The sequence below is a fragment of the Esox lucius genome, chromosome 21 (assembly GCF_011004845.1).
Source record: "Esox lucius isolate fEsoLuc1 chromosome 21, fEsoLuc1.pri, whole genome shotgun sequence".
Lineage (NCBI taxonomy): Eukaryota > Metazoa > Chordata > Actinopteri > Esociformes > Esocidae > Esox > Esox lucius.
In genome coordinates this window covers 9,013,504-9,025,895 of record NC_047589.1, presented here as the reverse complement: position 1 = coordinate 9,025,895, position 12,392 = coordinate 9,013,504, and the positions used below count along the sequence as shown (strand labels likewise).

The following is a 12,392-nucleotide window of genomic DNA, read 5'->3' as shown; positions in this document are numbered from 1 at the left end:
TCATATTATTCAACAACAAAGCGTATTGTTGAAAGGTCTGATGAAGAAAAGTAAAAACAATGTCCTAGGGCTAACATCAGTTATCATTTAACTTAAAATAGTTAAATTACAAACAGCACCAGTTATCATAAGACTAAAATCAATTAATGTAGGATGAATATTAGTTAAGATTGGACTAAGACTAATTAATATATGACTATAATTAATTAACAAAGGGCTAACATCAGTTAAAACACATTCATATTAGTTAACAGGACTAACATGAATTAAAATTAAAGTAATATCATTGTAACCATAAAATCAATTTGTTAACACAGGTCTAATATCAGTTAGCATTGGAATAATGTAATTTAACATAGACATGCAGTATGTTATTCATTAGCATGTATCGACAAGTGACCACTCAATGAGTGCATTGCGATTGTTCCAGCTCCAAAAATTCTGCATCTCAACAGAAGCCAGAATTCCTGCTGCAGTTCTGAATCATCTGAAACATTGTCAGAAAAAAAGGTTTGCCTGCCATCTAATGGACATTTGTCAGAACTTAAAAAAAACGGACAGGATATGATTAAATGTATTTTATTAATCCACAAGAGGCAACAACAGTAATGGATTAATTAGCTTATTTGACATTAAAAGCACAAAGTTAAATAGAATTCTGGTGATTTTTGTTGATGAAGGAACAATCCAGTCTTTCATATCCAAAATAACAGATAGCTTACCCTATTTAGATATAAAACCATTCACATTGCAGCTCTGTAATTACAGTTATGTTTAGTGCACAATCAGATGGGGATGGATAGAAGCCCGTACTCCCTCAATCCCTCTCTTTGTTAATGACGTTTACTCTTGGCTGAAGAAATGGCTGGGACAATGCCGGTGTCTAGACGAACCATGAGTCTGATTCCCTAAGAATGGTGCTTCAGAGAGGCCTGAACTAACGAAGAGGAGTGGCTGCCAAAAGAATACGCCAATAGAGATATTGAACTTTTTAGTGCTACATGCTAGAGAACTGCAGATTCTAAAGAGTTGCTCAAAAGACACCAAATATTTTATTGTTATGGTGATGGTAACAGAATACTTGTAACGACTCATCATGGTGTAGTGTTGGAGGGAACCAGGCGCAGGCAGATATCACGTTCGTTGGTTTTATTACACAACAAACAAACCAAACACGAACGGAAAACAATACTAATGACTGAATGAAATCAAAGTGCGCAACATGCGTCTTAACAATAAACATTCAAACAGTACATTAAACAACACTCACCGATTAACCTACAAACAACAACAATGACAGCGACAGCAACAATGATCCACAATGTGGGGAGCAGAGGGGAAACATATATACACATACAAACAAGCTAGATTGGGACCTGGTGTGGAAGATGGGAAACATGTGACAGTCCGGGATGTGTTCGTGAGAATATGGGAACTTGTGGAAATATGGCACGGTGGCGCTGCTGCTCACCGCACCATGACAGTACCCCCCCCCAAAGGCCCGGCCACCGGACGGGCCAAGACGAACCCCAGCCCAAGGGAGGGGGGGCGGGGCAGCACAGTACCCCCATCGGCAAAACCCGCCGAGGGGGCGGAACAGCCGAGACTAACCAGGGTGGCGGAGCCGTCGGGACAGGCCGTGGAGGCAGAACCGGCCGAAGATCAGGAGCCGGCGGAGGGTCAGGAGCCGGGAGAGCCGACGGAGGGTCGGTGGCCGGCGGAGGGTCAGAGGCCGGGAGAGCCGACGGAGGGTCGGTGGCCGGCGGAGGGTCGGAGGCCGGGAGAGCCGACGGAGGGTCGGTGGCCGGCGGAGGGTCGGAGGCCGGGAGAGCCGACGGAGGGTCGGTGGCCGGCGGAGGGTCGGAGGCCGGGAGAGCCGACGGAGGGTCGGTGGCCGGCGGAGGGTCGGAGGCCGGGAGAGCCGACGGAGGGTCGGTGGCCGGCGGAGGGTCAGAGGCCGGGAGAGCCGACGGAGGGTCGGTGGCCGGCGGAGGGTCGGTAGCCGGGAGAGCCGACGGAGGGTCGGTGGCCGGCGGAGGGTCGGTAGCCGGGAGAGCCGACGGAGGGTCGGTAGCCGGGAGAGCCGAAGGAGGGTCGGTAGCCGGGAGAGCCGAAGGAGGGTCGGTAGCCGGGAGAGCCGAAGGAGGCGCCGGGGCGGCCGGGACAGGAGAGGGCGGTGGCAGCCAAACCCCGGCAAGCTCAGGCGGTGCAGGCCACTCCTCCTCGGCCTCAGGCGGTGCAGGCCACTCCTCCTCGGCCTCAGGCGGTGCAGGCCACTCCTCCTCGGCCTCAGGCGGTGCAGGCCACTCCTCCTCGGCCTCAGGCGGTGCAGGCCACTCCTCCTCGGCCTCAGGCGGTGCAGGCCACTCCTCCTCGGCCTCAGGCGGTGCAGGCCACTCCTCCTCGGCCTCAGGCGGTGCAGGCCACTCCTCCTCGGCCTCAGGCGGTGCAGGCCACTCCTCCTCGGCCTCAGGCGGTGCAGGCCACTCCTCCTCGGCCTCAGGCGGTGCAGGCCACTCCTCCTCGGCCAGCCTGCACGGGGTCGAGGAGGCACCGGACATAGAGGGGGCGCCGTCGGGACTTCCCCCGGGCACCCACTCAGCCCCCCCCTAAAATTTTCCTGGGGGGACCTCGGACCAAGCGTTGGGCACCTCGCCCTCTTCTTCCTCCGGCCTCGCCTGCGTCCTGTCCTTCCTGCCTCCTGCATGTCCTGCAGGAGACCCTTCACCAGCTCCCCTTGCTCTTTGGTGAGGGGCTTGACCACTCCATACTGGTCCATGCCCCACAGCGGCACCCCGAACCCGTCTTGGGGCAACCCCCAGCACTGCTCCCCAAGGGGATCCTCCTCCACTCTCTCATAGACCGCTTCGTCGTCATCTGAGGAGAGGGAGTCAGACCCCCAATCGCCCCTCCAGGTATATACCCTCTCTGGAGGGACTGCCTGCTGGTTCCAGGTTTGGTGGATCATTCTGCAACGACTCGTCATGGTGTAGTGTTGGAGGGAACCAGGCGCAGGCAGATATCACGTTCGTTGGTTTTATTACACAACAAACAAACCAAACACGAACGGAAAACAATACTAATGACTGAATGAAATCAAAGTGCGCAACATGCGTCTTAACAATAAACATTCAAACAGTACTTTAAACAACACTCACCGATTAACCTACAAACAACAACAATGACAGCGACAGCAACAATGATCCACAATGTGGGGAGCAGAGGGGAAACATATATACACATACAAACGAGCTAGATTGGGACCTGGTGTGGAAGATGGGAAACATGTGACAGTCCGGGATGTGTTCGTGAGAATATGGGAACTTGTGGAAATATGGCACGGTGGCGCTGCTGCTCACCGCACCATGACAATACTAAATATTATTATTCTTTCTGGTTGTTCCCATTAATGTTACCCCTACATTTACATTACTCAGCAGTAAATCATATTCAGAGCAATATACAGTATCTCATAAAAGTGAGTACACCCCTCACATTTTTGCAAATATTTGATTATATCTTTTCATGTGACAACACTGAAGAAATGACACTTTGCTACAATGTAAAGTAATGAGTTCACAGCTTGTATAACAGTGTACATTTGCTGTCCCCTCAAAATAACACAACACACATCTATTAATGTCTAAACCGCTGGCAACAAAATTGAATACACCCCTAAGTGAAAATGTCCAAATTGGGCGCAAAGAGTCAATATTTTGTGTGGCCACCATTATTTTCCAGCACTGCCTTAACTCTCTTGGGCATAGAGTTCACCAGAGCTTCACAGGTTGACACTGGAGTCCTGTTCCACTCATCCATGACAACATCATGGAGCTGGTGAATGTTAGAGACCTTGGGCTCCTCCACCTTCCGTTTGAGGATGCCCCACAGATGCTCAATAGGGTTTAGGTCTGGAGACATGCTTGGCCAGTCCATCACCTTTACCCTCGGCTTCTTTAGCAAGGCAGTGGTCATCTTGGAGGTGTGTTTGATGTCGTTATCATATTGGAATACTGCCCTGCAGCCCAGTCTCAGAAGGGAGGAGATCATGCTCTGCTTCAGTATGTCACAGTACATGTTGGCATTCATGGTTCCCTCAATGAACTGTAGTGCCAGCAGCACTCATGCAGCCCCAGACCATGACTTCCACCACCATGCTTGACTGTAGACAAGACACACTTGTCTTTGTACTCCTCACCTGGTTGCCGCCACACACGCTTGACACCATCTGAACCAAATAAGTTTATCTTGGTCTCATCAGACCACAGGACATGGTTCCAGTAATCCATGTCCTTAGTCTGCTTGTCTTCAGCAAACTGTTTGCAGGCTTTCTTGTGCATCATCTTTAAAAGAGGCTTCCTTCTGGGACGACAGCCATGCAAACCAATTTGATGCAGTGTGCGGCGTATGGTCTGAGCACTGACAGGCTGACCCCCCACCCCTTCAACCTCTGCAGCAATGCTGGCAGCACTCATATGTCTATTTCCCAAAGACAACCTCTGGATATGACTCTGAGCATGTGTACTCAACTTCTTTTTGGTCGACCATGGTGAGGCCTGTTCTGAGTGGAACCTGTTAAACCGTTGTATGGTCGTGGCCACTTTTCTGCAGCTCAGTTTCAGGGTCTTGGCAATCTTCTTATAACTTAGGCCAGCTTTATGTAGAGAAACAATTATTTTTTTCAGATCTTCAGAGAGGATTTTCTTTTCCACAAAGTGCCATGTTGAACTTCCAGTGACCAGTATGAGGGAGTGTGAGACGATAACACCAAATTTAACACACCTGCTCCACATTCACACCTGAGATCTTGTAACACTAACGAGTCACATGACACCGGGGCGGGAAAATTGCTAATTGGGCCCAATTTGGACATTTTCACTTTGGGGTGTACTCACTTTTGTTGCCAGCAGTTTAGACATGAATGTCTGTGTGTTGAGTTATTTTGAGGGGACAGCAAATTTAGACTGTTATACAAGCTGTATACTCAATACTTCACATTGTAGAAAAGGGGCATTTCTTCAGTGTTGTCACATGAAAAGATATTATCAAATATTTGCAAAAAATGTGAGGGGTGTTATCCTTTTGTGGGATACTGTACATTACATTTTTCTGTACTGGCCCCCCATGGGAATCAAACGCACATCTCCAGCATTGCAAGCAATGTGCATCCCCAGAATAAGCTACACAGGCCCTTGGCTCAGTTGGCAGATTAAGATGATGCAAGGAGTTCAAGACACAGCTTATTTTCAATGCTCTTTTATTGAACAGAGATGGTCATGCAGCACAGATGGAAAGGATAAGTATGTTGGGCATGAACTGTTCCTGTGTGGAGCTGCAGGCTCTTCCTTCACTGCTTGAATCCCTTAGACTGAGCAGAAGACCACACCTCCTCTCCATCCCTCTCAATCACCAGGGTGCCGTCGTTCCTCAGCCACATGCGGCACATTTTGAACCCGCCAGACGCCGGGCACTTGGTCTGCCACAGCATCTTGTTATCCCTCTTGTACATGACAAAGTTGCAGTCATCCTGCATGCACAGACGGTAGGCGTCTCGCTGGCCCACGGTGTCCGAGTTCCACATGGGCTTCCAGCCGTAGATCACAAAGTTACCGTCCTCCTGTCGAGACAAATTGAATTGACACGCACATTTAAATATATTGTTCCAAATTAGCGGGGAAATATTTTCAATGGACTTGCCTAACGGAACACATTTTTACATGTAACTCATTTTGCAGCTTATCCAGAGATTTACAAACATTTTGAGTGCATACATTTTCATTATTTTTAATATTCACCCCCCTGCTGGAATTTAACCCACAATCTTAGTATTGAAAGAGCCATACTACCAAATGAGCCAATTTGTACAGGGTTGCATTGTCTTTCTGAGATTCTAAGGACATACCTGAAAACAGGCCTTCCACTCATGGTTGTTGGACATTAGGTAGTCCCCCTTACGCATCTCATCATACTTGGACAGGTAATTTTTGCTCATGATTCTGAAAGTTCAGCAGAGTTTGCATTCAAGCACTAGTTTCAATTTCCTTACAGAACAGGATATTATTGAACACTGGGATGGAGACGATAGAGACGATACATAGATATAGATATGACATACACAATAGATATGACGAATAGATATGACATACACGATAGATATGACGGATAGATATGACATACACGATAGATATGACGGATAGATATGACATACACGATAGATATGACGGATAGATATGACATACACGATAGATATGACAGCGAGATATAATTATTAAACGATAGCCAGTGAGCCAGGAAGTAAAGATAATGAGCTAGATAGTGAGAAATATGAAATAGAGACAGAGGAGAAAGGGGTATCTACGGAGAAATATCTATTATGTACAATGAAAATCGAAAAGGATAAAAGTCTTAGAGAAAGCCCCAGATCAGTGTCTTGATACTCACGGGTCAGTTGTGGAGTTAACGCTCAATAGATGATTCTGACGAGTTTGCAGCTCTTTGAATGGTGTCGTCTCTTCAGAAACTCTCTGCTTTTATAGCTAAACTCCAGAACAAGAGACTAGTGAGAAGGAAAACACGGTCTCTGTCAAATCTTGATCCAGTATGTTATGCAACAGACATTTTAATTCAAGTTTTAAGTCATGCTAAGTGTAATTTGATTTAAATACTTCAGATGAAAAACAGCACAGACTGTACTCTTTTCACGATTTCCTGTTCAAAGTGTTTTAACTGTAGATGCTTAGGGTATTTGTTTGCTCCTGGTATGTCTAAATAGAGCATGAACTGTCATCAACAGATTATGATTAAGCCAAGAACTAATTATGCTGAAAAGCAAATGACTGATAACTATGGTCATGGTGTTTCCATGTGAGTAAGGCCATCTTCGCCTATATTTGGGCTAAATATTCATCCCATTACCATTTATACACTTTCCAGGTTTAAGATACTCAAATTTATACTTGAACTTGGAGGCTGTTTTTGTCTGAATTGACTCAACATTGCACTGAACCATTGAAATAATGTAAACAAATAGTTAACACATGAAAATTAAATGAAATTCTACTCTATAGTCATATTTACAGGACATAAAATACTTCAGAAAATGGGTGGTTCAAGCCCTTGATTCTGATTTCCATTCACTACCAAAAGATCAAACGTGTTTTAGTCACATAGTTATTGGGTTCATAATAGCAACAACCCTCATAGTTCGTGCCTTAAAACCTATATTTCACGGCTAAGGGCTGCATCCAGGCCCTATAGGTTAGGGCATGCCTAACAACAGCCCTCAGCCATGGCACATTGTTCATATTCAGCATCCGCTTAGGAGGTCGTTTTTCTGCTAGTACAGGCCCCCAAAACTCACTGGATGGTGCTTTGTCATCCGGCAAGATAATGACCACAAACACAAGGGGGTTTCTGAGCCAAAATGTGGAAACTTCTTGTAAGAGACCACATGATACAATCCAGTGTAGGGTTGGGTCTTTCTATGATCCCCTTAACATTTCTATGGTACTTATCACGAAAGTTGGGATGTTTAATTTCCATTCTGACCACAATATTATAACAATGGCATTACTCCGAGCTTCTTACTGGATGATTGCCTCATCACGGAAAAACAACTCAATATACATTGAAGTGACTAAAAGCTAATTGAAACATTCAATTGAACTTTTACAGCAACTAACCTAGAGGCTGGTCTCTCTACTGGCATGGGGTCCAGGCAAAAAAACAAAGGTACGCTAATTGATATATGCTGTACAGATATTCTTCCCAGAGTAACAACAATGGGACTTTCTGGGCTATCCCGTTTTTGACACAAACTAATGTTTTTGCGCCTTGCAGTCTAGCCGCTACTTCAGATGGTGAATTCAGGTGGTGAGAAAGTATAGACGTTTCCAGCCCTACTTTTTAGGTAGACTGTTGAGTAATTGCTTTGCAGCTGTGTTTATCAGTCCGCCTTGGGGATAGAAGCCGAACAGTGTCCAGTCGGTTCTAAACACGATGAGGCCTCACTCACGGTTTCAGGGCCTTCCTTTGGCACTGCTCGATGTAAGAGGGTATTCATTGACTCACTGACTTTTGTTAAGTTGGCTTCTTCAGCCTTACAGCTTCACAGTGCCATTGGTTTGGATTAAGTTATGGAGACATCTCAATGTGTTTCGTGGGGTATAGTTTCCCTCTTAAAAAGATGAAGTTGCAGCCACATTGATCATGCTGTTACATTTGCTCAAATCTGTACCAGGCTCAGGTGCCGTGAGGGGTGCTGAATGACTTTAGAATAATTTAATACCATCTTGTCAATACACCAGTGTTTCGTATGTTTTTAGTCACGTAATGTAATTTAACTGTAAATCCTTGTGAACATTTAGTGATCCAAGGGTGTTTGTCAAGGAGACATTCCAGTCTCATTCATGATTAGATGTGGAATTTTTCTTCTTCATTTATGAAGATTTAATAAACTCATCAAGATACACATACGCATTTAAACAAGTGAATGTCACTGATCAAAGTTATCAGTGTTAAGATGTTAGTTGCTTAGATGACGGAGAAGAGTCTTGCATGCAACCATATAGTTTCACATCACACTAAAAACACTGTCTGGATGCTATTTGATTAAATAAACTATGCACGATTTATGGAGGGAGACGTGTGACACATTTCTAATGTAATTTCAAAGAAGGCCTCCTTGTATTCTCTGTGTTCTCTTCCCTATGCTCCTATGTAACATTGCATAGAGGAGGCAGGACACATGCACAGGGAGAAAAGAGGACATTTATATAAAAACAACTAAGACATAACAAAACGTGAGAAAAAAAAACACAACAAAGTCACATTGTTCGGAAAGCAAACCGAAGAGTGACATGACACACTAAGAAAGTACCTGACAAAGGGACAGTAATCAGGAACACAAGGGATGGAAATAAGTACAAACAGGTATCCTTGCTCCGAATGAGGGAGAGAGGGCGTTGAATCTCGTGACACTCTGACTATAAATTCACAACATTTCCTCAACTCGGTGTTGCATTTCATTCATTCACCCACTTCAACTTACGTCTTCATTCTTGTCTCCTTCAAAGGCCACAACGGAACTGTGAGTACCCCATTAATGGATTATGTTGTTTTATTCCGGTGTTGCTGCTACCTCAGCTGTAACAGCAGTCACTGATTCCATTGTAAATTCTCTGTCAGTAGATGTCTTTGACGTTTACAATTAAAATGTTAGAGCGCCTCACAGGAGCAATGATAATTAATGGTCTTACTTCAGGACAGAATGGAAAATAATTCACTTTTCTGGCTTGGCGATGCAATTCAGCAACATTTCAATTACTGACTGCGGTGTCCAGAAGGGAATCCCCAAATGCAAAATGTGTAAACCCTGAGGAGGATAGAGGCAAAAAGGGGACCTATCTGATACAAGATAGCTTTACCTAATATTGTGACCTGTGAGTGTATCTTTGACTACTGTATTTCAGAATCATGTCCAGGAACTACATGTCCAAGTTTGATGAGATGCGCATGGGAGACTACCTGTGGTCCAACAACAAAGAGTGGAAGGCATGCTTCCAGGTATGCCTAGAAAGGCAGATTCTAAAAAAAGATTGCCACAGGCATCATTCATTTTTAACATTGGAGGCTAATCCCTGATCAGTATCTGTTCATATATCTTACCATGTTTCCATTACAGGAGGATGGTAACTTTGTGATCTACGGCTGGAAGCCCATGTGGAGTTCGGACACCATGGGCCAGCGAGACGCCTACCGCCTGTGCATGCAGGATGACTGCAACTTTGTCATGTACAAGAGGGATGACAAAGCCGTTTGGCACACAAACACTCAGGCCAGTGGCTTCAAGACGTGCCGCATGTGGCTGAGGAACGACGGCAACCTGGTGATGGAGAGGGATGGAGAGGAGGTGTGGAATTCTGCCCAGAACAGTGAATCGAAGTGAAGCAGTTGGTGATCTAATATCCCTCCCGTCAAAGAAAATAAACATGAAATGTAACTGACGTTATGATGTTTTGTTCTTGTGTCCATGGTTGAATTTCCTTTGTGGTTGGATTTCTTGGTTTTCATATCAGTAGCCTATACATAAAAATGGAATGAAAAAATGGAAAATGGATGTTTGTACAAAGATTGCTGTGAAAGGTCAGGAAAATAGACTATTAGTCACACCAGAGATAAGGTTTAAAAATATCTACACGCGACATCATTTCCATCTGTGTTTGAACAAAACCTTGTTTCCACACACCTATAAAGCATGAGTTATACCATCTGTATTTACCCACCATTCATTGCATCTGTTAAATTATATTTGGTCACAATAAAACAGTGTGTAGATTGAAATTGGTCTTTAATTAAAACAGTACCAAGGAATCCATGATCTAACAGAAGACAACCAGAACATTCAACCAATAAATTTACTGTGTGCTATTTAACACAAAGATTACACTGAACTGAATATCAATTGTATGATGCTTCAGCTCACTTGATGCAAACAGCCAATCGACTTTTCTAAAACTTTACATATACATTAACTCATATCAACCTTGTTTCTACCCTAGACCCACAGTGTGGCTCATGTCTAATTTAACTAAGTGAACATTGGAAGCCACATTAAGAAGCTGTGAAACATATTGTACTGTGAGCAAAAAGATCAGCCAACCAATGCATATACAATACCATTACATTCACCAAGGCTTCAGGTCAAAATGCAGTCTTATTAAAGAGCCTGTAGAGTTCTGGAAAAATATATTGTGGAGGGATTAGACAAACATTAGCATGTACCAGGGATGGTAAGAAGCAAGCATGGAGAAAACAGTCGACTGACCCACCACCCAATCTGGATGGGATGTTAGGTTTTGGGCATGTATGGCTCCAAGTGGAACAGGCTCACTTGTCTTCATTGATAATGTAGCTGTTGATGGCAGCAGCAAGATGAATTCTGAACTACAGATACAACCAAATGCCTCTAATCACATTGGAAAGCATTTAATCATGCAGCAGGACGATGACCCCAGTTTTCATAACACACATTCTACAAAACAAATTCTACAAATGATGGTCCATTTAGACAGGTATTTTTAGAGCATATCTTTTTTTGTTGGTGATTTAACCAAAGCCTGCCAAATTTTAAGAAAAGCTAAGCACAAATATTTCTATGCTAATTTGTGGTAAGTCCTCTAAGGGTTCAAGGTTTTTTTCCATCTGGCAGTATTTTGACATTTTGGCTTTTACATTTTTTTGTTTTGTTTGTGCTAGGGCAAAAACAAAAACATGCACCCCTTTGGGTCCCCAGGACCAGGATTGGGAAACACTGCAGTCAGTGGCATTCTGAATTTGCAATTGAGACAGATTGAAGGAGTAGGGTAGCATGTGCAACTGAAATGCAAGGATTGCAGCAATGAGGTTCCCAAGGTAGACGTGTGTGTACAATTGAAAAATGCAAATACTATGGCAGTTCTAAATGTGCAGTGAGGGCAAGGTAAAGGTGCAAGTCATGTGCAGATGAAATACAGGAATAGGAGCAAAGACACATTAATCCTATCAGACTTGTCCAGTAGTGCAGAGGGTGTGTATAGTTAGTGATGGGGAGTCACAGAGTTCAGCAGGGTTACAGCAAATGGAAAGGAACTGTTCCTGAACCTGCTGGTGCGAGAACAGAGAGACTTGTACCGCCTGCCTAATGGGAGGAGGGCAAATAGTTTGTGGCGTGGGTGTGAAGGGTCCCTGGTGATGCCACACACCCTATGCAGACACTGATTGTGCTGGAGATCTACAATGGCTGGGAGCTGGGTACCCATGATGTGCTGGGCACCAGTGGGCACCAGTGATGCACTGTGGTGCAGTTAGTCAGAATGCTCTCGATTGTACAGCAGTAGAAGTTCACATGGATCTTGGGAGACATGCAGGCCTTCTTCAGCCTCAGTACAAGCGTTGCTCTGCCTTTTTGACCAGGGTAGTGGTGTTGAGGGTCCAAGAGAGGTCCTCTGAGATGTTGGACACCTTAGAAATTGAAGCTGGGCACACGCTCCCCCTCAATGCCATCGATGAGAACTCCTTGGTTTTCTTAGCGTTGAGGGCCAGGTTGTTGTCAGCGCACAGGCGCCAGGCACTTGACCTCCTCTCTGTAAGCTGACTCGTAATTGTCACTGATCTGGCCTACCAGGAAAACTAAACTTCAAATTCACTATAATATCTATAAAGAAAGCCTTGGTAGCTTCAACAATGAGTTACGCAGGGCCAGACAGCAACATTTATCGGGAATGATCACCAAGAATATCAACAATACCAGCACTCATTTGCCATGGTCGACAAGCTTACAAACCCAATAAAGCAGATAGCATCAGGACTCATGTCCACTGTGAAATGTAATGGATTTGTGTGTTTCTTTAATG

At 44.7% G+C, this 12,392-nt stretch overlaps 2 protein-coding genes across 2 annotated transcripts; one reads left to right on the top strand and one right to left on the bottom strand.

Annotated features, from left to right (window-relative positions):
* Positions 1-5,256: 5,256 nt before the first annotated feature.
* On the bottom strand, positions 5,257-6,515 carry LOC114828730 (mannose-specific lectin). Its single transcript, XM_029116391.2, has 3 exons — positions 6,442-6,515; positions 5,903-5,996; positions 5,257-5,617 (listed from the first exon to the last, which is right to left on the bottom strand). The coding sequence occupies exons 2-3, from the start codon at positions 5,990-5,992 to the stop codon at positions 5,348-5,350; spliced, it is 360 nt and encodes a 119-aa protein (XP_028972224.1). The 5' UTR covers positions 5,993-5,996; positions 6,442-6,515; the 3' UTR covers positions 5,257-5,347.
* Positions 6,516-9,034: 2,519 nt separating this feature from the next.
* Positions 9,035-10,354, top strand: LOC105019371 (mannose-specific lectin). Its single transcript, XM_010885509.5, has 3 exons — positions 9,035-9,088; positions 9,471-9,564; positions 9,683-10,354. The coding sequence occupies exons 2-3, from the start codon at positions 9,475-9,477 to the stop codon at positions 9,944-9,946; spliced, it is 354 nt and encodes a 117-aa protein (XP_010883811.1). The 5' UTR covers positions 9,035-9,088; positions 9,471-9,474; the 3' UTR covers positions 9,947-10,354.
* The last annotated feature ends 2,038 nt before the right edge of the window (positions 10,355-12,392 follow it).

Excerpts from the sequence above, each read along its gene's own strand:
- LOC114828730 (XM_029116391.2), bottom strand. The coding sequence starts at position 5,992 with ATGAGCAAAAATTACCTGTCCAAGTATGATGAGATGCGTAAGGGGGAC. Across the intron at positions 5,618-5,902 it reads AGTGGAAGGCCTGTTTTCAG|GAGGACGGTAACTTTGTGAT; the intron begins GTATGTCCTTAG and ends TTGTCTCGACAG.
- LOC105019371 (XM_010885509.5), top strand. The coding sequence starts at position 9,475 with ATGTCCAGGAACTACATGTCCAAGTTTGATGAGATGCGCATGGGAGAC. Across the intron at positions 9,565-9,682 it reads AGTGGAAGGCATGCTTCCAG|GAGGATGGTAACTTTGTGAT; the intron begins GTATGCCTAGAA and ends TTTCCATTACAG.